The sequence below is a fragment of the Arachis stenosperma genome, chromosome 1 (genome assembly GCF_014773155.1).
Source record: "Arachis stenosperma cultivar V10309 chromosome 1, arast.V10309.gnm1.PFL2, whole genome shotgun sequence".
NCBI classification, from domain to species: Eukaryota; Viridiplantae; Streptophyta; class Magnoliopsida; order Fabales; family Fabaceae; genus Arachis; species Arachis stenosperma.
The window spans coordinates 115,489,313-115,512,491 of record NC_080377.1 but is presented as its reverse complement, the minus strand read 5'-3'; the positions used below and the strand labels follow the sequence as shown (position 1 = coordinate 115,512,491).

Here is a 23,179-nt window from a genome sequence, read left to right as displayed (position 1 = left end):
TTGGTTTCAGGGGAGATTAGAATAGGATTGTTTATGGGGCTTGGGTTTGCATTTGGGATAGAATTTGGTTCTGTAGTTGGGTTCGAGGTGTTACCATCAGCTTTGGGACCCTCACTTGTGTTCTTCTTGCTCACCAAGTCTCCCTCACAAGTATCATCAAGCCATACTACAACCTCATTCCCTGCAATCACCTCTGCTGTGGACACCCCATGCTCAAAGTACACATCAACAACTCCATCATTATTCTGTGCAGCAAAACACATCTCTCTTAAATCACCATCAGATGTAACAGCCCTCAGTCCACCATCTAAGCTCCTCCCAGGAGGCAGCCACCAACACTGATGTATGTTGTCATACCCAAGCTCCTTGTAATAGTTTCTTACAAAGAACACATCCAACGTGTCCTCATCTAAATCTCCTAAGCAAGTTCTGTTATCTGGTGAGTACACTAGTATTCCATCATCATTTTTTTTAAATGTTCCCCCATGATGGAACATGATATCCATCAAAGTCTCCATCTGCATTATGCAAAAAACCAAATTGAGGAACCAAACAATCAGATTCACACATGCAAAAACAAACATTGGCATTCAATCACTTATAAAACACCAGAAATGCCCATCAATCAACCCAACTAAGATTGCATTCAAAACAGAGCATGGAGAAAATTTCTCCACTACCCACAAAAACCCTAACAGATAATCAAAAACTTTCAACTTTCATCAACAAAAATTAAATTTTCACCAAACACAGATATTGATGCTATTCTTTTTGTTGAAAAGCATTATTTTTTTACTGTTCAGACGTACCTTTGTGTGCTCGTGATTAACTGCTTCTCCTTCCTTCACCAACAACGACCGCACAACACTCTCACAGTGGCAGTGAACTCCACGGAGCCAAACGTTTTCAATCTGCAAACCCTATACAGTGGTTACAACTCAGGTTTTCATGGTGTATTGTTTTGGTTTTCAGAAGACGAAGAGGAAGATGAAGTGATCATGGAACTTGGGTTATTTGGGTTTTGTTTCTAAACTTACATGAAACGACGCCGTTCCATCCATCAACAGTTTTAGCGCCAACATTGACACTCCAGCGTGGCACCCAGCGTGGTTTTTCAGTGCCAGGTCACTGCCGGCGGCAGTTAATTTGCCCGGAGATGTGGCTAGGGACGACCTTGGTGCAATTTTAAGAAAGTCGGGGACATAAATGGTGCAATTGGTAAGTCATGGACTAAATTGGTGCAAACCGTGAATCTCAGGGACCACTTTGGGGTTTAACTCTAATTTTATTATTGTAAAGGGAGAGAGAAAGAGGAGTATTTATATTTATAATTATATGTGTAAAATTATTTTGTCTCGTTCATGTTTTTATAGGCAAATAAATTCTACGTTCAAACTTTATTAATTGTGCTATGTCATGTGAATTTGCTCCTTCCAGCATAGGAAATCAGATCCACCTATAAATGAGCATTCATCCTTATCCATCCATGTTGTAACACTCCCCCTTGGATGCTCATTTAGGAATATGCCTCATTAAAATCTTACTAAAGAAAAAAAAAACTTTAGTGAAGGAAAAAGAGTACAATATCCTTTGTGATGGGACTGCCTCACTAAAAACCTTGTCAAGAAAAATCTAACGGGAAAAAACCTGACCAAGGAAAAAAGAGTACAGTCTCCCCCTTTTGCCGACATCATTTAATGTCTCAAAATCGGCGCATCCCAATCTCATGTACCAATCATTCAAAGGAGGATTTTGGGAGTGACTTTGTAAACAAATCTGCCAGATTATCACTTGAGCGGATCTGTTGGATATTAATTGTCCCTTAATTTTAAAGATCATGAGTGAAGAAGAATTTGGGAGAAATATGTTTTGTTCTATCACCTTTGATATATCCGCCTTTAAGTTGAGCAATACATGATGTATTATCTTCAAACAGGACAATTGGAGTTATCTTATGATCAATCAGTCCACATGATGACAGAATATATTGGATCAAACTCCGGAGCCAAAAACACTCGCGACTTGCTTCATGAATCGCTAGTATTTCGGCATGATTAGAGGATGTTGCAGCAATCGTCTGTTTTGTGGACCTCCATGATATAGCTGTTCCACCATATGTAAACATGTATCCTGTTTGAGATCTCCCTTTATGTGGATCAGACAAGTAGCCAGCATCTGCATAGCCAACTAGTTGTGACTTGAATCCATAGGGATAAAATAATCTCATATCAACCATTCCATGAAGATATCGAAAGATTTGCTTAATTCTGCTCCAATGTCTTCTGGTTGGAGAGGAACTATACCTTGCTAGTAAGTTCACAGCAAATGATATATCGGGTCGCGTATTATTAGCAAGATACATTAGCGCTCCAATGGCACTAAGATATGGTACTTCTAGACCAAGGATATCTTCATTTTCTTCTTTAGGACGGAATTAATCCTTCTCCACATCCAAAGAACTTACGATCATTGGGGTATTCAAGGGATGTGACTTGTCCATATAAAATCTTTTCAAGATCCTTTCTGTGTATGTTGTTTGATGAATAAATATCCCATTTTTATATGCTAAATCTGTAGGCCGAGACAAAATTTAGTCCTTCTAAGATCTTTCATCTCAAACTCTTCTTTTAGAGTCTTTATAATTATTGGAATCTCTTCAGGAGTCCCAATGATATTTAAATCATCAACGTACACAGCAATAATAATGAATCCAGATGCAGTTTTATTTATGAAAATACATGGGCAAATATCATCATTCTTGAATCCATTTTTTGTCAGATACTCAGTAAGACGATTATACCACATTCGTCCAGATTGCTTTAGACCATATAGAGATCTTTGCAATTTGACTGAGTATAACCCTTGCGAATATTCATTGGATGGTTTAGATATCTTTAGTCCTTTAGGGACTTTCGTATAGATATCCCGATCTAATGAGCCATATAAGTAGGCTGTTACCACATTCATTAAATGCATATGCAGTTTATGATATACAGATAAACTGACCAAATAACGCAATGTTATCGCATCCACTACATGGGAATACGTTTCTTCATAATCTATACCAGGCCTTTGTGAAAAATCTTGTGCCACAAGTCGGGCTTTATAGCGCACAACTTCATTTTTCTCATTTCGTTTTCTCACAAATACCCACCTATATCCAATAGGTTTTACATCTTCTGGTGTACGAACTATAGGTCCAAAGACTTCACGTTTTGCAAGTGAGTCCAACTCAGTCTTCATGGCTTCTTTCCATTTTGGCCAATCATTAACAATTGTCTTATTTCGGTTCTATTTTTCTCCTGTAAAGACATAATTTATCGAGATCTTGTCATTTTCACAATTTTTAGGTACCTGAACATCTTCTGGCGTTAAAACTATATCAGAATTTTGGACAACTGCAGGTGTCTCTACTATGTCTTTTTCAACAAGAATAGTATTTACCTCTTTTTGCTTTCGAGAATTTTTGTCTTTGAAATCGACAGGCCTGCCACGCTTCTGGTGTGTATTTGCTTTAGTGGCAATTTGTCCTTCTGGGACATCAAGTCGAATTGGGACATTTTCTGCTGGTATATAAGATTTGGTTATCTTCTTTGAATTGGAAAATGCATCAGGTAATTCATTTGCTATTCTTTGTAAATGTATAATCTTTTGAACTTCAAGTTCACATTGCCTTGATCGAGGATCTAAATGTATCAATGATGATGCATTCCAATTAAGTTCCTTTTCAGGAAGCTTATTCTCTTCCCCTAATATTGGAAATTTTGATTCATCAAAATGACAATCCGCAAATCGGGCTTTAAATGCATCCCCAGTTGTATCTCAAGATACCTCACTATAGAGGGAAAATCATATCCAACATATATACCCAATTTTCTTTGGGGTCCCATTTTAGTGCGATTAGGTGGTGCAATGAGAACATATATTGCATACCCAAATATTCTTAAATGGGAAATATTTGGCTGCTGGCCAACAGCTAATTGCATAGGAAAGAACTTATGGTAACTCGTTGGTCTCAAACGAATAAGTGCTGCAGCATGTAAAATATCATGCCCCCAAACCGAGGTTGGGAGATTTGTTCTCATAAGTAAGGGTCTAGTAATTAATTGGAGGCGTTTAATAAGTGATTCTGCTAACCCATTTTGTGTGTGAACATGAGCTATTGGATGTTCAACACTTATTCCATTAGCCATACAATAAGCATCAAAAGCTTGGGAAGTAAATTCACCAGCATTATCAAGACGAATTGCTTTAATTGGATTTTCTGGAAATTGTGCTTTTAATCGAATAATTTGAGCCAGTAATCTCGCAAACACCAGGTTGTGAGAAGACAATAAGCACACATGTGACCATCTCGAAGATGCGTCTATCAGGACCATAAAATATCTAAAAGATCCACATGGTGGATGAATAGGTCCATATATATCACCTTGAATCCTTTCTAGAAATTCAGAGGACTCAAATCTAATCTTTACTAGTGATGGCCTTAAAATTAACTTCCCTTGAGAATATGTAGCACAACAAAATTCACTAGATTTAAGAATCTTCTGGTTCTTTAGTGAATGTCATGGGCTAGTAAACTTCTGGTTTACAATGGCATGTGATTCAATTGCACTAATCTTGGTATAATATAACCCAGATGAAAGTGAGGGTAATTTTTCTAATATAACTTTCTTATTTGAATCATGAGTTGTGATACATAAGTACTCATGATTTTCCTCATTCATAGTCTCAATATGATATCCATTTCGGCGAATATCTTTAAAGCTCAACAAGTTTTTTTGAGACTTGGTAGACAGTAGTGCATTATTTATTATGAATTTTGTTCATTCAGGAAACAAAATTATAGCTCTTCCGGAGCCTTCTATCACATTGCCTGAGCCAATAATAGTATTAATACATTCTTCTTTTGGCACAAGATGGGTAAAATATATATCACTTTTGAGAATAGTGTGCGAACTTGCACTATCCGCAATACATCTTCATTACATATCCTTGCCATTATCTTCAAATAATAATAAAATGAGTAGTAGCACAGTTAAATTGAATACTTGATCGGAATTATTTTTCTAAGAAATACTGCATATAAAAAAATGTCATATACTGAAATTTTATTTTAAAACATGACATTTTTAATGTTTTCAAAATTCATAAACATTAATATTTCATTATTTATATACATCATATTTGAAACTTAAATATATAGAAAATAAAACTTAAATAATAAGTTCTTTACATTATTTATTTACATGAATACTTATCAATTTCACACATTAAACTATTCCATCATTGATCAAATGACCAGTATTTCCTTCAGGATCCTCAAAGAAATCAGCTACATCATAATGAGTGGTGGAATTTTCAGCATCATTTGAAACAAAATTCGACTCTTTTTCCTTGTCGCCCTTTTTCAAAGATGCCTGGTAAAGATCGACTAGGTGCCTTGGGGTACACGGCAGGTACGTGACTAATGGCCCTTTCCACCACAACAGAAACACTTATCCTCTGTTGATTTACTCTACCCGATATTTCTTTTTTTATCCCACTTCTGGTGAGATCCTCTCTTTTGAACATAATTCTTTTTCCTTCCATAATTTTTTTTGTTATTAAAACTTTGCCATTTACCTCTTCTGGGATAATGATTTATCGCATTTACTTCAGGAAATGGGGCGGCGCTAGTTGGGCACGCTTCGTAATTTTTTAAAAGCAACTTATTATTGCGTTCAGCAACAAGAAGGCAAGAAATTAACTCAGAATATTTTTTAAATTATTTTTCTCGATACTGCTGCTGTAGGAGCACATTCGAGGCATGGAAGGTTGAGAAAGTTTTCTCCAACATATCATGATCAGTTATCTTTTCCCCACATAATTTCATTCGTGAGGTGATTCGAAACATTGCAGAATTATATTCATTTATAGATTTAAAATCTTGTAGACGCAAGTGCGTCCATTCATATCGGGATTAAGGAAGTATCACCGTTTTTTTATGATTATACCTTTCTTCAAGGTCTTTCCAAAGATCTGCAAGATCTTTTAATGTGAGATATTCATTTTTCAATCCTTCATCAAGATGACGACGAAGAAAAATCATGGCTTTGGCTTTATCCTTCTGAGATGCATTATTTTCAGCCTTAATGGTATCTCCAAAATCCATTGAATCAAGATGGATTTCAGCATCTAATATCCATGATAAATAATTGTTTCCAGATATATCAAGAGCATTGAATTCAAGATGAGAGAGTTTCGACATAATAAAAATTTATTACCTGAGTCTTCCTAAAAATTTGATCAGAATCTCGTGCTGATAACGTGTTGTGAAATAAATAAGAAAGATGTTCTAAATATAAAATAAAGATATGTAAATAGAAGACTCTAATATTAATATAATTAACTTGATAAAATAATTTATATATTTATATGCAGTAACGTAAAGATAGATAGAGAGAAATTATTAATAGTGTATAAAGAGAGAAGATAATTTTATTGTTGTAAAAAGAGAAAGAAAAAGGAATATTTATAATTATATGTGTAAAATCCCTTTGCCTCGTCCATGTTTTTATAGACAAATAAATTCTACATTCAAACTTTATTAATTATGCTATGTCATGTGAATTTGCTACTTCCAGTATAGAAGATCAGATCCACCCATAAATAAACATCCATCCTTATCCTTATACATACATGTTGTAACAAATGTCATTATTTTCTTATGTCTGAATTACCCCTCCATATTATTTATTTCTCTTGATCATATAAAAATAAGCATACAAAGTTAAGCGTAATTTAATAATAATCAATAAAAAAGTAACATTATTAAGCCAACTAGAATATAAGTTTATTGTGAAATGAATAACATTTCAATTTTGTTTTCTATATCCTATAATAAGAATAAACATCTTTTTAAATATAATCACAAGTTTTAACAATTTTTAAAATATAATTAAAAATTAATTTAACAATTTAAATAATTTGAGTTAATTAAATATACTATTGAATTAAATTTTGATGTATTAGTATGACACATATTCATCTAATCATATCTTTTGAATGATAAATAAATTATTTCGTTAATATAATATTATATAATTAAATGTATATAAAATTTATTTATACTAATAAATAACAATGCATAAAAAGTAAATTAAAAAAAATTCCAATAGAAAATAAAATCCAAACAAAGTAGCAAATCCACGGCAAAAAAGGGTTTACTAAAGGTTGTGTTTGGACTTTGGAGTTGGTAAGATAATTGAGTTAAAGTAACTAGGGTTTTCGCATCACCTGTTTACCTCGGTCCAGAAAACACAGGTAGAGATCGAGAGAGAGATCGAAAGAGAGAGAGAGACGTTGGTAAAAGAAAAAGATGGGAAGAGAAGCACCAAAGCAGCAGCAGCCGCCGGTTGCATACACAGTAGAGCAGCTTGTTGCCGTAAATCGATATAATCCCGATATTCTTGCCGATCTCGAAAACTATGTCAACGAACAGGTTCCTATTCCCCTCCTCCCCCGTCTTCTTCTTTGGGTTTTTCTTATATCATGCAAAAGTCTCTCAACATCACAAATTCCTTTTTGTTTTTCACCAGGTCTCGTCGCAAACCTACAGCCTCGACGCAAATCTCTGCCTTCTTCGCCTCTACCAGGTAAATAGTTATTTATTATAATTTTCGTTACTATTATTTTTTTTTTTTATTTCGTCACTGGTTTTAGGATCAATTACTTAATTCAGCTCACGAAGTTGTTGCTGGGTCACAAATAATAGTTTTTTTTCCCTTTGGATTTATCACTGCAGTTTGAACCGGATAAGATGAGTTCTCAGATTGTAGCCCGCATTTTGGTTAAGGTGTGCTTAATACGCTTTTGTGTCTGGTTTCGATTTCATGGCACTATTTGTATTGCTTGTTGTGATAGTTTATGTCAGCACGTGATTAAATCTCTTATTTACTTGTTTGTTTGTGAACAGGCCCTTATGGCAATGCCAGCTCCAGATTTCAGCCTGTGTCTCTTTTTGATTCCTGAGCGGGTGGTATGTTTCTCGAACTAGTCTCCTCTTGCAGCAGTTCTTATTGATTTTCTGTACATATAAGTAGAGATTTGAATAAATGAATTTATAACTAAGTTTACAAAATCAGAAAGGAGTTTTGCAGCCAATGGTGTTCCAGGAATGTTGCATTTGTATTTGAATTGGGCTCATTGTGTTGATGATTAGTTCAGTTTTGTTTTTCTTTTATCACACTTTGTGCCATGTTAATATTTTTTTTTTATTTGTGATTCTTAGCAAATGGAGGAGCAGTTTAAGACACTGATTGTTCTGTCACACTATTTGGAGGTATGCAACAGCTTTGTTATTCTAGCCTTGGGCACTTGTTTGAAATTATAAGCTAATCCTTGTCTACTCCTCAGACAGGAAGGTTTCGTCAGTTCTGGGATGAAGCAGCAAAAAATCGTCATATAGTTGATGCCGTTCCAGGTATTACATTATGTATTTTATTTTATAATTCATGGAATAATGATTTGAAATTTTATTACACCAATCAATGAATTTTGAAGAATGTAAACCAGTAGATAGATTTGAAATTTCTATTCACAAGAATTTAGAGTTTGGTCATGCTGTTACTGCTTAAGTATACTTTGCTCCATCTGATTAGTTGTGTCAAGTGCCATTGGGAAGCTTGTTTGTCTTGAAATTAAGCATGTATATGATATATCATTACATTATTTACTACTATTACAAAATGCTGTCATATGTTCACTCTTAGTGCTCATGTTTGTCATAAGAGACTGACTTCAATTGGTAATCAAAAATTCAAAATGCAGGATTTGAGCAGGCAGTCCAAGGCTATGCTATTCATGTCCTTTCCTTGACTTACCAAAAGGTTCCTAGAACTGTGCTTGCTGAGGTATGCTTGTAATTGTGCTTGTAGCATTGTTGAAGCTTGAGTTCATATATCGCTGGACCAAGTACACATTCTCTAAGTGCTAGTTGAACATGTTTGAGGTGATGGGATGACACATGTTTATAGTACAACAATACTAGGGTTTAATATTACTGTTGACTGGTGTTCTGAAGTTTGTTGGGAACCGTGGTTTGTATGAAGATTGTTTTTGTTTTCATTACTTTCTAATACGAGTATGATTGTTGCGTTGATCTCTGTAACTACAAATTTTAAAATGGTTTGTTCTTTGTGAAATGCACAGGCAATCAACATAGAAGGTTTATCCTTGGACAAATTCCTCGAGCACCAAGTAGCCAACTATGGTTGGGTCATAGAGAAGAGCCAAGGCAAGGGTCAGCTCATTGTCCTTCCCAAAAATGAATTTAATGACCCAGTTTTGAAGAAAAATTCCTCAGATAGTGTACCATTGGAGCATATTACTCGCATCTTTCCCATTCTTAGTTGACTTTTCCGCAGCTGGACTACATTTTTTATTTATTCCACTGGAAATTTGAGATCAGTTGCTACAAAATCTAGTGGTGCGCCTTGCTTTAGTTTGATATTTGGTGGCTTATATCGTAGTTTGCTCAGATTTTGCATTAATATCGGGAGAATTAATTTTCTTTAATGCGATTAATTATCTACTAAATAGCAGCTGCTGCTTTTTATTTTTATTGTTATTTTTTTGGTATTGAAACGGGGCAGCATTATTATTATTGAGCTTCTTGTTTTACCTACTAGATTTAAGTGTAATTATTAAATAACAACTATGTTATGTATACATTAAAATCAGTTACTACTATAAAATACAATGTTAGAATATAAAATATACATTGAAAATTAACTAAATATGTATTTATACACATAAATAATAGTTGATTTTGGTGGTTAATTTTAATATACAAAGACGGAATAAATTTTGTTATGGCCTTGAATTCTGTGGCCTAACCTGTATTAGGCGAGAAAACCAGTTGCGACTCATTGCACTTGGTTTTTATTTCTTACGATAGCGTGAAGAATTCTTTTCCTTGTGAACTTTTCAGCTTAGAATTTCACTAGCATATGTGCCTAAAATTTAAGAGTTACCTACTAAATGGATACTCAAAAGATTTGATAAAAACAACCCTAAAAAATTTGAATGACAAAAAAGTGTTGAGTTTTTAATTTGACATACGTTGAATTTCATTTCCTACAATGTTGAATGCTGATCTAGCTAACGGAATGGATGCTAACTCTTAATCTTTCATTACTTATGTGGCATTTTAAATAATTTTCACTTCTTTAATGCTTAGTCTTTTTCACCTCTCAGCTTTCACCTACTACGATTCATAATTGTTTTTTGTTCCGTTTCATTTCGAGTTCATTTATTCAATTTGAGGTAATCATTAATCAACTTGTGGCTTGTACATCAAATCTTTGGCTACCGTGTTGAGAAGAAGTATCTTCTTTCTTTGTTGGTAGTGTCTTGGACTTTCTTGCTATGCACTTTGCTCGCACCATGTCTCCATCTTGCTCCGTGATTTGCAACCAAGAACCGCTACAGAAGGGAGAGTGACAACTGAACTATTAGTGTTTAGGGTTCACCCAAATTGAATTGGGGCTTTTGTATTTCCAGCTTGTACATTGTTAAAATTAATTAAAAATAACACAAATAATGAAAGACTAAAACAGTTGGCCAGATCAACTACCCCATTAGCCAGACCAACATTTAATGTTAAAAGCACATTTTTGTCATCCGAATTTATCAAGGTTATTTTTGACTTTTTGTTGACACCTGAATCTTTTGACTTTTGAGCACCAATTCAATAGATTACTTGATGTGATAGTGCTCGTGTTGTGATCCAACTAGAAACTGAACCAGTTTGCAATGAAACTAAATAAGTTAGGCTCTTCAGTAGTTTACAAAATGATCAGTATCATAGAAAAAAGTAGCATTGGGGTAGGGTATTTTGGAGTTTAGAGGAAATTTATTGCTTTTCCTAAGAACCGCAAAACAGAAAAACACTACTATTGGTACTAAGCCCAAATAACAGTGTTCTCATGAATTATACATTGCAGTAAGTTATTAAAAAGAATCAATTAACTGCAATTCTAAGAAGTGGAGGTCCCACTAGACAGGGTAACGATATGTACAAGTGCACCTACTATCATATTTTAACTGGTTAAAAGGGTTAAGAAATACAGCCAGCTGCAGGGAAACAACATCATCAATAAAGGAGATAAGAGCGGGAAAACTTAGAAGGATTTTTACAACCGTTTGCTATGTACTCTTTTTTGCTATGCTTCTTGGGATTTGATGGAGATTTTGCACCAACTAATGCTGCATGTCACTACCAAGAAAGGCCCCAGGATTCTTCCTTAGCATCTTACAGAGAAGCCTACTCAAATGTAGTCCCTTTCCTTATCATTGAGCTCTTTCTAGTGTTCTTCTAATCAAGCAGAGGACGCCAACTCAATGGGAAAGATGTTCATTACTATCATTGCTTGCTTGCAGATGTTCTCAATGGCAAAGTGTCTGACCATAAGTTACCCATTCAACAAAAGTGTCAGGGAATTCATCCGGCACGTTGGACTTGGCATCATTTTGTGCATTACCGCAAGATAACTCCGATTCAGCTCGTTCCCTTCCCTGATAATTATATTTCACAGAATTATTACTTGTATTCCCTCAGGGATGTCACACACTTGACATATGGTGACACCTACTATGATCATTTTTAATCGGTATACTCCTACTGGTCCAAGAACGGGATTGATTTTTTACTTGGTCTGTTTTGGTTTCCTTCCCAAACAGGATAAATCCTTCGTTTTTATAAAAGGCAAGTGCCTGCTGGGTTTAAACAAGATCCATGCTACAAGAACTAGATACATTGCATTTTAGTGGAATCTAATATTATAGTATAATCAGAAGGGTAGTAAAAACCTTGAGGCTGGAACTGGCCAAATCACTAGTGGATGGAGCAGCTTCTACCATTCCATTGGTAATATTTTCTGAAGAAAGCCCGGTAACTGGAGAGTTGGTAATTGATGACCTGCTTTCAGTTGAAAGATAAACACAACTGTTTTTTGTTAAAATGAGAATATATCTCTCAAAGGAAGGACAGAAATGCAACAAATTTTGGAGATGATCAGAAATCAGGAGTTACTAGCACCCCGATATACTCAGTTAGAGATACTTCACTATAAAATTTATAAAATCTAACCATACCCCATTGTGCTCTTATATTCTTTCCCACAATACAACATTCTTGATGGAAGGAATACATAATGACATAATGTTAGAAAGTGTCACCTGTCATATAGCTCATCTTCACATGAATTTCCAGAAGAAGATAGCCAATCCAAGTCAACAAAGTTGGAGCAGCTGAAAGAATCCCCGTGATCAGAATAGTAAATATGGTCACTGTCATGGAAGCGTTCTCGTTGCATGTCTCCAAAAAGCTGTCTCCGAGGCATTGAGGGAGTATACCTACATTGGGAAAAGAATTAAAAAATTGCATATCATCACATGTGAACTTGTATGGACAAAGCAGCAACTGGCAAAATTCCAACATAAGTTTCCAACTAATATCAGCATGGTGGGAGCCTATTAACAAAGTTTAGATTTCAAATTTGAAATTGCACTCTCTTAATTGGCATTCCAATGTTCAAACACATCAGAGGCTAAAAGTTTGAGAAGAATGTCTCGAATGGAATAAACTTCTTCCATCTTCCGGTTTATGCAAGTTCATGTGTATTTATTATGTTAGTTACTATACGGATGTTCTCAGACAGAAAGATTGCTAAATTCTCTCATGAATCATGATCACAGTACAAAAGAGAGAAGATGCATAAAATGGGATGCTGACAAACTATCTCCTGTATGAAACAGATTGAAACTCAAATTGGCATGGAGACAGAATAAAAACCTTGAAAATGACATGTCACTCTCAGTAGTAGATATATCAGGAGATGACTCGCAAAAGGGCTTGCTTGCTTCTCCAGATCGGTCTGGCATGCTTGCATTTGAGAATTGTTCATCCTTGGCATCCGGTGCTGACATAGGTGTAGAAGTATCACGAAGAATGTTTCCGTCTGAGAAGGATCTCTTCATAATTGACCTAAGAAACAAAATTTCAGAGTTACCACAAAGGGTTAACAGCAGATATTTTTAATGGAATAGCTGCATGTTATCAGGACATTTTGCAGCAAGGTCGTAATTATTATGAATGTGGTATCTATAAACTCATTTCTGATACTCTCTAGACTTGTTCGTTGTATATTATCTCAAACTTGACACTTGTGCTTTTGATGATCCCACATTACCATAGTACTGTAAGGATCAAAAGGGCAAATACTAATCAAATGTTCTGCATATATGTCATTTATTTCATCAGTCTTTCTTATTTCTGGTTATTTGATTTACTTCAGATATTTATGCCTAGATCTATTACTACTACTATTTTACACTGGCTGTTATAAAAGATCACCACTACTGGCTGTATATCATATGTCTATTTTTTTTCCCTAATATCTCCTAAATGCAACAATTTAACCAAGTTTTTTAAACTAGAATTTAGTTTTAGGTTTTGTTATCTTCCGGGGTGAGTTTCATAGATCATGCAATACTATAAGGAAGGAGATGGCGAACAGCTTAAGTTCTAAAGAGTAGAAACCTTTACACAAAACTGATTCATGGAATATTATGCAATAAAGGTATCTTCTCGTACATAAATAGCGTTCAGATACCTTGCATCATCATCTCGATATCTCCCTGCATCAAAGTGCTGATCTGCACCCAACTCCCATAGAGCAGGTTTACCATGTGGCTCTAAATCTCCCAAGAATCTGTGCAAATTAGGTAGGAAAGAATCACCTCATGATTGTATAAAAGAGTAATCATTGAAGATCATAGAAAGATCTTTACTAACAGGAAATATATAACAAAGGCATCAACTGCCAAAAATAGACAGACAAAAACCTGCTATGATTTGAGACAAAAGCAAGAAATGCAGGGAGATTGGAGAGTTCAGTCCATCGACAATGTTTTGTTAATTTATTTTACAGTGTATAAGCAGAATTCTTATTTACCTTTTCCTGTATTATCAAACCTTCTTTACATGAAAAGAAATTTATTCATATCCAACTCAAAAGCATACTATAAGATTCTTCCAAAAAAGAAGGGAGGGTAGAAACAGAACACACAAGCAACAAACAAACTGGATAAGCAGGATTCTATGATTAATAGATACAAGTCAACCCCTGCAAATGTAACTTGGAAGCACATGAAAGATAAGAAAATGCATTATTGCAGTCCATACACATTAATTGCATCTTGTTTCTCAGCATCCATATATGCATTGCTGTAATAGCGTTGAAGAGTCCTAAAGAACTCCTGTGACTGTATTGCAGCTCTCCATTGGCCTCTCCTCTCCGAAAATATCTACGTAGAAACAATAGTTAAAAGAAAAAAACCATCAGACAATGCTGCTGAACTGTTATGTTACACCATACTACATATCAATTCAATAAAATAATTTTTATATACAATCCAATGACAACTTTCATTCCGCCCATTTAATGATAAAGCGGAATATAACAGGAAAGAAATAAAAAAAGAGCTAAATGTTGATCAGCCTATCAGCAAGGTAACTCCATTCTCACAAATGCAAATATGATTCAACTCTGAATTATGCATAACATCAATTAGTTTTATTCATCATGCCAAATTTATCAATGTTCCCTAAAAAAGACACATGCTAACAAGACAGTTGTATAGCATCCAATTGCTATTATCTGTCTCTGGTTTATCCCTAAAATTGTTGAGGATGATTATTAAAGAAGTCTCCTTTCTTTATCCCCCCCCCCCCCCCCCCCCCCCCAAAAAAAAAAAAAAACCCCCACCCATTAAAAAGTTCAAGTAGGTTGATGATTATCTCATCTACTGCAAAGAATAATTTAGAAGGCCACAAATTGATGTAGCAAAAAACATCAATTCACAAGGTTAAGCTCTGAACTGCAGACTGAAATTGCAACTACAAATCACCTTATTGTGTGCAGCAGAACCACCATACTGATGTGCAAGTGTATCACCCATCCGCTCATAAAACCCCATAAGATCATCAGCTACGGGATCATTGATGTCAATCCTTGGGTGTTCTATAACTCCCAAAGCATGGAGCTGGCGGCCAAGTGCAGCCAACCCATATGCATACTGAGCAACATTTGTGCGATCTAAGCAGTCTATGCAATTGGTCCTGAGCACACCCCTCTGCAACATGGGTGGTTTGATAGAATTATTTCCATCAGCATCATTATCTCGTCCACTAGATTTCCTCTCTAAATTATTAGCATCCTCGTTTTCATCACCAACATGTCCAGCAGGTGACAAGCTTTCCTTATCGACATTACTGGAAGCCAAAATTAACATCAGTTCACATGAAAAGCCAGTGAAACAATTTCCAGTATTCCAACTCTCCACAAAGGATTTATTGCTTTTTTAGTTAACATTGCTTGTTTTGTTCTGTGAAAAAGTGTAAATAACTTTTCTTATGTTTTATCTCAAGCCACTACACAAGTACACAGAACAAATCTAAACAATGTTGAAAAGGCAATTGAAAATTTGTAATGAAATGCAAAACTTACTCAGTACACGGCCATTTGAGATAATCTTCTGACCTCAATGTTGGTGGTACTTGGCAGTAGAAAAAACCAGTTAATGTCAAGGCATATGAAGCCACTTTGCCCAAAAGCATCAACACATTTGTAGCTTTGCTGGAAGTTTTTCCCCAAAAGAAGAGAGAAAAAATAAAAGAGCCACTTTTGAATAAGCTTACTCAGAACAAACAATGCAGTTTGCATCAAAGGATAAGATGAAAGACACCAACCTTTGAAAATGTTTGTGCAGATCCCAGTGAAGGAACCTAAGCCTGTCCTCCTCAGATAAATCTTTATTAATGAAATCTATTGCATTAGCAAACTCGGAGCGAAGTATGGATTCACGAGGCTTCTTCTCGTGCGTCTGTTGTAAAAGCATATCATTAATCTCCTCAAAAAGCTCATAAAACGTAAATGAGTCAAATATAAGACACCACGCCCATCGGCAGAACTTCTACTGTCATTTTAGTATTTAATGTTCTGAGTTTTAGAAAATATTATTATAACATAAAGCTAGTCAAGACATTACCAGATATAACATCAATGTATCATCGTAACCAAGATGCAAGAAAATCTAAAATTGAGATAATTAGATTATATGATAACATGTAATATATAGGGAGGATTATGGGAAGTTACCTTTATTAAATTTAAAATTATTATGGGATTTCCATATCTTTTCATAAGATTTTCAAAATGAAGTCTGGTGGCTTGATAATTCTGATCCTTCTTTGACACTGGTGGGAAGAAATGCTTTTATTAGCAAACATAAGGACACTAACACGTGAAAGGAAAGAAGTTATGGGGGAAAAGATATCTTTGCAAGTATTGCCATATTCATGAAATTGGAATACATACATATAATATCTGGTTTAATATTTAGACGTGAAGTTTCCTGCGACCAGAAAAGAGGGATCGAACCACGGTTCTGAACAACAGAACTTATTTGGATGGGTAGACCTTCTGGAACATCTTCAAATACGATTTGTTCTGTCTCAACATCATTAGCAACTCTACCATTCTCATTCACACCTCGCCTTAAATATCTGCAAAATAAAAATATATAAATAAAGCCATGAATTTGCATGTATCATTTGAACTTGAACACTTGCAGCCATACCCATCCTTCAAATTTTCATGATTGCATTACAAGCAAAAGTAAAGAACATTTCTGTATCATTTCATATCTAGTACCCATTACACATTCCAACTTCAAAGGCATAGTGACCAAATCATGAGAAAGGCAACTCATATACTGTGAAGGTTTCATACTATATTTTATAGAATCAGATGTATAACACTATAACCAACCACAGAATATACATGATCACGTTGTAACAAGTTACAGTGTTTAAAAAGATAAAGATAACACAATGAAGACTACAGACCTAGTTCCAGCATAATGACGTGATCGCCTTGCAATGAGCGTGAGTATGAAATCCTGCCCAGATATCGTTAGTGTGTCCTAGCAAAGCCACAAGTTAAGTACCATAATGTTACTTCGGCATAGCAGGGATTCAGCAAATTTTAAAGCCACCAAATATTTAAAAAGATTACTCAACTAGCTTAACAGTATTCAATGGAATTTTAAAGTGTCGTTCATCTCACCTGTTTAAAATAGCCATAAACTAGAGCAACTGTCCAAAGAGTATTCTGGAGGTGATTCCTAATTCCTCGTGTCAAGAATTCATTCCACACAAACATGGTCTCATAAAGGACATGGCCTGTCTCATTATCACACATGTTTCTTTGAAGACTACGCATAATGTGATATGAGTAGCTGAAAAAGAAATCCTTTGTAAGGTCGACTGTGCACAGCAGCTTCTTGTATCTAAAATACCGATGAGAAAAATCATATAAGTAATAAAAAATGTGACATTCCAGAATAACAGAAAATGAGGCAAAAATGCTGCGTTTAAATTCAATGATGGCACAAGGGAAAAATAAAAACACCTAGCACAGCACAATCATGTCCTATTTCATCATTGACAAATTGCCAATCAAAATAATTCCTCCTCAACAAATCTGTGCCACTGTTTTATAAGTTATTTTATATATATTTGGATCAAATAGGAAGAATGTATCAAGAAATTTTTACATGAGGTTCTGTTCAAATTAAAAGAAATATGAACAGAGGAGAATAAAAATAGTGTAAACATCGGACAGAGGGATATAATCAGCAGGATAACTAAAGACGAAAGTAAAATTAGAAAAAAGAAGAAAAAAGAAAGAGACTTAGTTTGATAGCATGTGGAATTGTAAAGACCTGTTTTCGTGTTTAGAATTGATGATATCAGGCCGAACCAAAGAATTAGGCAGCGGAATCATCTCAGTCTTTGAGACAGCATATACTGTGTGACCACAGATTGCACCAATTTGCCTTCTTTTTGTTATAAGCAGCATGTAGTAAGGTCCCAGAAATTTGATGAACCCTAAAGCATAGAAGCAGAATAACATATTATGATAAGTGCTAATAATTTGTCAGCATGCACGGAAGACGTTATGGATCTACATACCAACAATTCCATAACAAGTTGTAACAAATTTCAGGCCACCCGTGGCCTTGTTACCCTCATGTATCCGGCGCAACAGATCAGAACATTCACTTTCTGTGTATGTGGTTGAATCTTCACGCAAGTTTAGCTCACAAGGATCTAGGCGATCAATCTTTAACACTCTCCAATATGTCCTGCTCTTGTCCCTTCCTATCATATAAAAGTTCTGTGGCATAAAACAAATTCAAAAGGTAAAACATTTTAAAGAAAAGTGGACAATAAGCACTGCAACCTCAACAAAGTTTCCAATCTTATAGCCCACTATTTCTTCCAAACAGTTCATACTGCGAAGCATCTAAAGCTTGAAATGAGGCTCACTTTAAAAAGATGAGTTTAGGCAAAAGATACATAATACTTCGAGGTTAAAAATGACTAGGAAGCATCAATATAATCTCAAACGACAAGACAAAAAATAACATTTCAGAAAGACAACGCTGAACGAGGTTATAAACTCTATGAGTACTTTCTATGGTGCATATTGCAGTCTACCATGCAAAATCAGATGTTTTGAATGCTCAGCTGGTTTCATGCTTCATCCAAAAACATTCAACACTGCAATATCAGTACTAATAGCCAGTTGCAAGATGACGAGTGCCGTATAACTACAAAAGCTTATAAATACATAAAAGCTGTAAAAATCCCTTTTCACTTGCATGTTAACTTTACATGAATATGAATCAGAAATCAGTACACTGATAAAATCTTTGACCTGAAGTGAAATAAAAATTACACAAAATTTTCAACGATGCGGTACAAATCACATGAGGAATTCAAAGAGATCTTACTACAACAATAGCAGATACCAAACTAGAATAAAATTTAGCAAAACATATGAAAGAAATAAGAAAAGGGAGATTACCGATCGAGTCTCGTAGAGCCTGAATTTCTGCATACAAACATGCGAAGGAAGACTAACTTCTTCAGAGGCAGAAGGAGGAGGAGGAGGAGGAGGAGAGTGAGGAGAAGGCTCATTCTCTGAAGACGCCATGACTCTTTCTATCTCAGTTTCAGATCCCTCCCCCGAGCCTCAGGCTCAGGGAAACTATCAAAATGGCATGCAAACAGTGCCACCAAAAAAACGAAGAAGAAAAAAAAAATACTTTTTTTTTTTTACCAGAATTCAGAATCGCCGCATTGCAGAACACAAAACCATATCCTGAACTCTAGGTTGCTTGCTTCCGATACAGTATTATTTATCAAACACAGATTCGAAATCATTAATCTCCCATCATAATTTCAGCTCCACCACCAGAACCACCAATCCCACCGCCTTGCAGCTATACCCACCTATCTCCTATAACCCAATAACGACCCAGTATTCCTCACTTGAGCTTCAATACACCCAGATCAAAAAATTGACAACCCAGAAACAAAAAATTGAATTTTTATTTTCTTTTTCTATATCTATATATCTATATGTCTGCTATTATTGAGTTGGAATATGCCTTTGTACCTTAGGGTAGAGCGGAAACAGCATGTGGGTATTTTAAATATGGAATCTTTTTAGAAAGGGAAAACAAGATACGAGGAGAAGATCAAGCACAGAAAACTGGGTAAGGAAAACTGGAAAAAGGAGAAGATTTCGGAGGTTCCAGAACAAATAGTTGAAAACCACGGGTGCAGAAACAAGAGCTTCTAATTATTGATTCAATGTTTTTTATTTTCTATTTTTTATTCTATTTTTTTCTTTAAAAAATAATTTTATTTTTCTTCCGAACGATAGTAGAAAAGGGGCAGATGTGAGCAACAATTAAAAGTTTAAAACTACATCACATTCGAAAATACATAATTTATATTTGTATTTAATTTTTTTTACGATATTTTTCCACAAACCAAAGACTAATCTATCAAATCAGAATTTATTAAAGAGTTTGTTGTTAGCCATCGAAATTCGAACTCCCAATATTAATATAATAAACTAATAAACTAATTATTAGACTAACCTACTTGATTAATAAAAGTTTCATTTTAATGCAACATTTTTATAGGTAGACCAAATCTGCAAGATCAATCCATCAAACTGTCAAAAAAGACCATTGGGCTAGACTTTAAAATCCGTCAAATAAAGAGTAAACATTCAATTTGGTCCATGTCCATATCAAATTAGGACAACGTAATCCTTCACAAAAAAAGTAACCCACGCCGGTCTTTATTTATGTATAAAATAACTCATCGCGCTCTCTCCCATGTATTTCCCTCCATGGACAGGACCGGCTTGTGTTACTTTTTTTGTAAGGAATCGCATTGTCCTAATTTAAAATGGACAGGAATTGAATTGGGTGTTTACTAAAAAAAATATTAAAATTAGTAGTGTTAAAAAAATTGCAAATTTAATATTATAAAAAAATTATATAAAGACTACTTGACTACAGTTGATATTTTAGAAATTATTTTTAGCAAGTATAGAAATAAAAGTGGTATTTTATCTAATATTAATATTTGACAATTGGATACGCAAGAGATGTTACTACAGTGTCGTCAAAGATTCATCCAAGCATGGCGCACATATAGTGTTCAACACGTATTTTGTGTTTTAGTTATAACTTATGATCCACCTTATATATTAGACCTATTCCACCTACAGCAATATCCAAATTTTTTTCAATAAAAGGCAATTTTCAACAAAAATATCCAAATTTTTTCTTATAGAAAAAAATTAAGCCATGATATTCTTTCATTTTTAAATTAATTTTTATTCAATTTATTAAAATTAATATATTAGAAAAAATTTACCTAAATATATTAATTTTTCAATAAATTCAAAAAGTTAAAAGATTTTAATAATGTAGATATAGAATTTATTTTATACAATTATATTACCTTAATACAAAAAATTAATCACCATATAAAAATAAGTTTAATATTCATAAAAAAAGTTTTTTTGTTATGAAAAAATTAATTTTTTTATTATTGACAAATTTATTATTCTCTTATATCAGATTTTGTTTTCTTTGGAAAGTATAGAACTTAACTTTGCTTCGTGGCTGCTCGTTAGTGGAAAAATAAAGAAGTTAATAGGAAATTTCGAATATAACTAGTTCATTACTAAGGGTATAATAGATATTTTACCAATTCTTTTTACTAAAATCTTTTCACATAGCCAATGTAAAACATCTTATGACCAAGGTAATATTCACTAATTTTATTGTGTATTATCAATTTTTTTATTTTTGTGTCATTCTTTTTCGTCAATCTTCTCTTATCTTTTGTATTTTTAACACTTATGTTGTATTATTTGTATTTATTACACAATGTGTCAATATAACAAATGATTCAATATTTTAATACATATTTTTTTTCATGTTATATCAATTATGACGTGCGAACACTTTTACTGATTTACTGTATCGGATGAATATCGAGAAGTGTTAAAATATATTCAACATATAGAAGTGTCATATTTTTAACTAATTATATCTTAATAAAAAATAAAAAATTTGTAATATTTTTTGACACTACTAATTTTAATATTTTTTTTAGTAAACACCCAACCCGTCCCTGTCCATTTTAAATTAGGACAATGTGATCTTTCACCAAAAAAGTAACCCAAGCCGGTCCCTATCCATGGACGGGAATACATGGGAGGGGGCGCGATGAGTTATTTTATGCATAGATAGGGACCGGCGTGGGTTACTTTTTTGGTGAAAAATCGCATTGTCCTAATTTAATATGGATAGAGACCGAATTGGGTGTTTACTCGTCAAATAAAAAACATCTATCAAACTTAAACTGCTCTATCTTGTTAGGCCAAAAATGATTTTATTTTATTTTTTATTAAATAAAAAAATAATTAATATTACAAAATTAATAATTATATAATTGTTAAACATATTTTTCATTCTATTATTTTTATATTTTTTAGTTATTAATTTTATTTAACACTTTGTATATATGTTCAAATTATTTAACTTATTTCTTAAAATAAAGATGATTTTATTGATGAATTTATTTTAAATAATTCTATTAAAGTTAAAAAATTAAAAAAATAAAAACATTATATTATAATTTGACTATTTTTTATTTATATTTAATTTTTTAATTAAACTTTTTATTAATTTTAATATTTTATTTAAAAAAATAAGTTAAGTGGACTAGCCCACTATAAAAAGGACGGACTAACATTTTAAATCTACCTTACTTGGTGAAGGAGGTAAAATTAGGCGGGCTATCCGCTTTGCAACCCCTATTTTTTTTACATGTACATCCAATTATGCTTTGTCGCATCATCGAAGATAGTTACCTTTTTATGATTTACACTATCCCAATATAAAAAATTAAACTCATATAATAAATAACAATCTTAAATTATCATTTTGATTGTGTTTATTTTTAAAAATCTTTTATTGAATACAAATAAATATAATTTTTGTTTTAAAAATATTAAAAAATGTTAAGTTTTCAAATAAAGGTAAATAGATTAAATAAGATTCTATCATTTTTTCTACTATTAGTTATAAAAATTATTCGGTCCTATTATACATCTAAATTTTTTTTACAACTAAATTTAATCAAATCGGTATAAACCAACAAAAATAAGTTTTATTAGTGAGAGAATGTTAGACACGCTCCAACTCCCAATTAACGTGAACGTTTGTATCTCGCGCTTCTTCTTTTTCGTGATCTTTCTTCTTTTTTGCGTGTTTTTTTCTCATCATCGTTCTTTTATTGTTGTTGCTGTTGCTGCATTTTTTTCCTCTTTCTCTTTTTTGTAATTTATAGAATTATATATTTTTTTCTTCGTTTGATTTTTTTCCTTTTTTTCTTATTTTTATTCTTATTAATAGAATAAAACAAGAATAATTATGAGAATGTGAAACAAGAAAATAAGAAGAAGATGATGAAGATGAAGATGAAGAAGAATAGGTGAAAGAGTTTTGAATTATACAGAATTTATCAGAAAAATAATATCAAAACTTTTTAACCGTAATACAAAAATTTCTTATTTTTAACATCAAAATTTGTTAATCGTGACACCGATTCTTATTAAAAAAGTGAAATAAGAACCGTGAGAATGTGAAAGAAGAAGAAGAAAAAAATATACTTTTTTTAACATCGAAC

General features: G+C 33.6%; 2 protein-coding genes across 2 annotated transcripts; one reads left to right on the top strand and one right to left on the bottom strand.

Moving 5' to 3' along the window:
- Positions 1 to 7,225: 7,225 nt before the first annotated feature.
- LOC130977968 (eukaryotic translation initiation factor 3 subunit K) lies at positions 7,226 to 9,581 on the top strand. The gene is made up of 8 exons (XM_057902228.1): positions 7,226 to 7,483; positions 7,581 to 7,637; positions 7,787 to 7,837; positions 7,958 to 8,020; positions 8,273 to 8,323; positions 8,398 to 8,464; positions 8,812 to 8,894; positions 9,193 to 9,581. The coding sequence occupies exons 1-8, from the start codon at positions 7,361 to 7,363 to the stop codon at positions 9,394 to 9,396; spliced, it is 699 nt and encodes a 232-aa protein (XP_057758211.1). The 5' UTR covers positions 7,226 to 7,360; the 3' UTR covers positions 9,397 to 9,581.
- Positions 9,582 to 10,947: 1,366 nt separating this feature from the next.
- Positions 10,948 to 19,734, bottom strand: LOC130966869 (phosphoinositide phosphatase SAC3). Its single transcript, XM_057891692.1, has 16 exons — positions 18,981 to 19,734; positions 18,083 to 18,287; positions 17,833 to 17,998; positions 17,175 to 17,397; positions 16,955 to 17,031; positions 16,425 to 16,612; positions 16,206 to 16,303; positions 15,797 to 15,930; positions 15,555 to 15,683; positions 14,956 to 15,319; positions 14,231 to 14,352; positions 13,659 to 13,757; positions 12,839 to 13,030; positions 12,223 to 12,399; positions 11,854 to 11,962; positions 10,948 to 11,559 (listed from the first exon to the last, which is right to left on the bottom strand). The coding sequence occupies exons 1-16, from the start codon at positions 19,107 to 19,109 to the stop codon at positions 11,431 to 11,433; spliced, it is 2,541 nt and encodes an 846-aa protein (XP_057747675.1). The 5' UTR covers positions 19,110 to 19,734; the 3' UTR covers positions 10,948 to 11,430.
- Between the last annotated feature and the right edge of the window lie 3,445 nt (positions 19,735 to 23,179).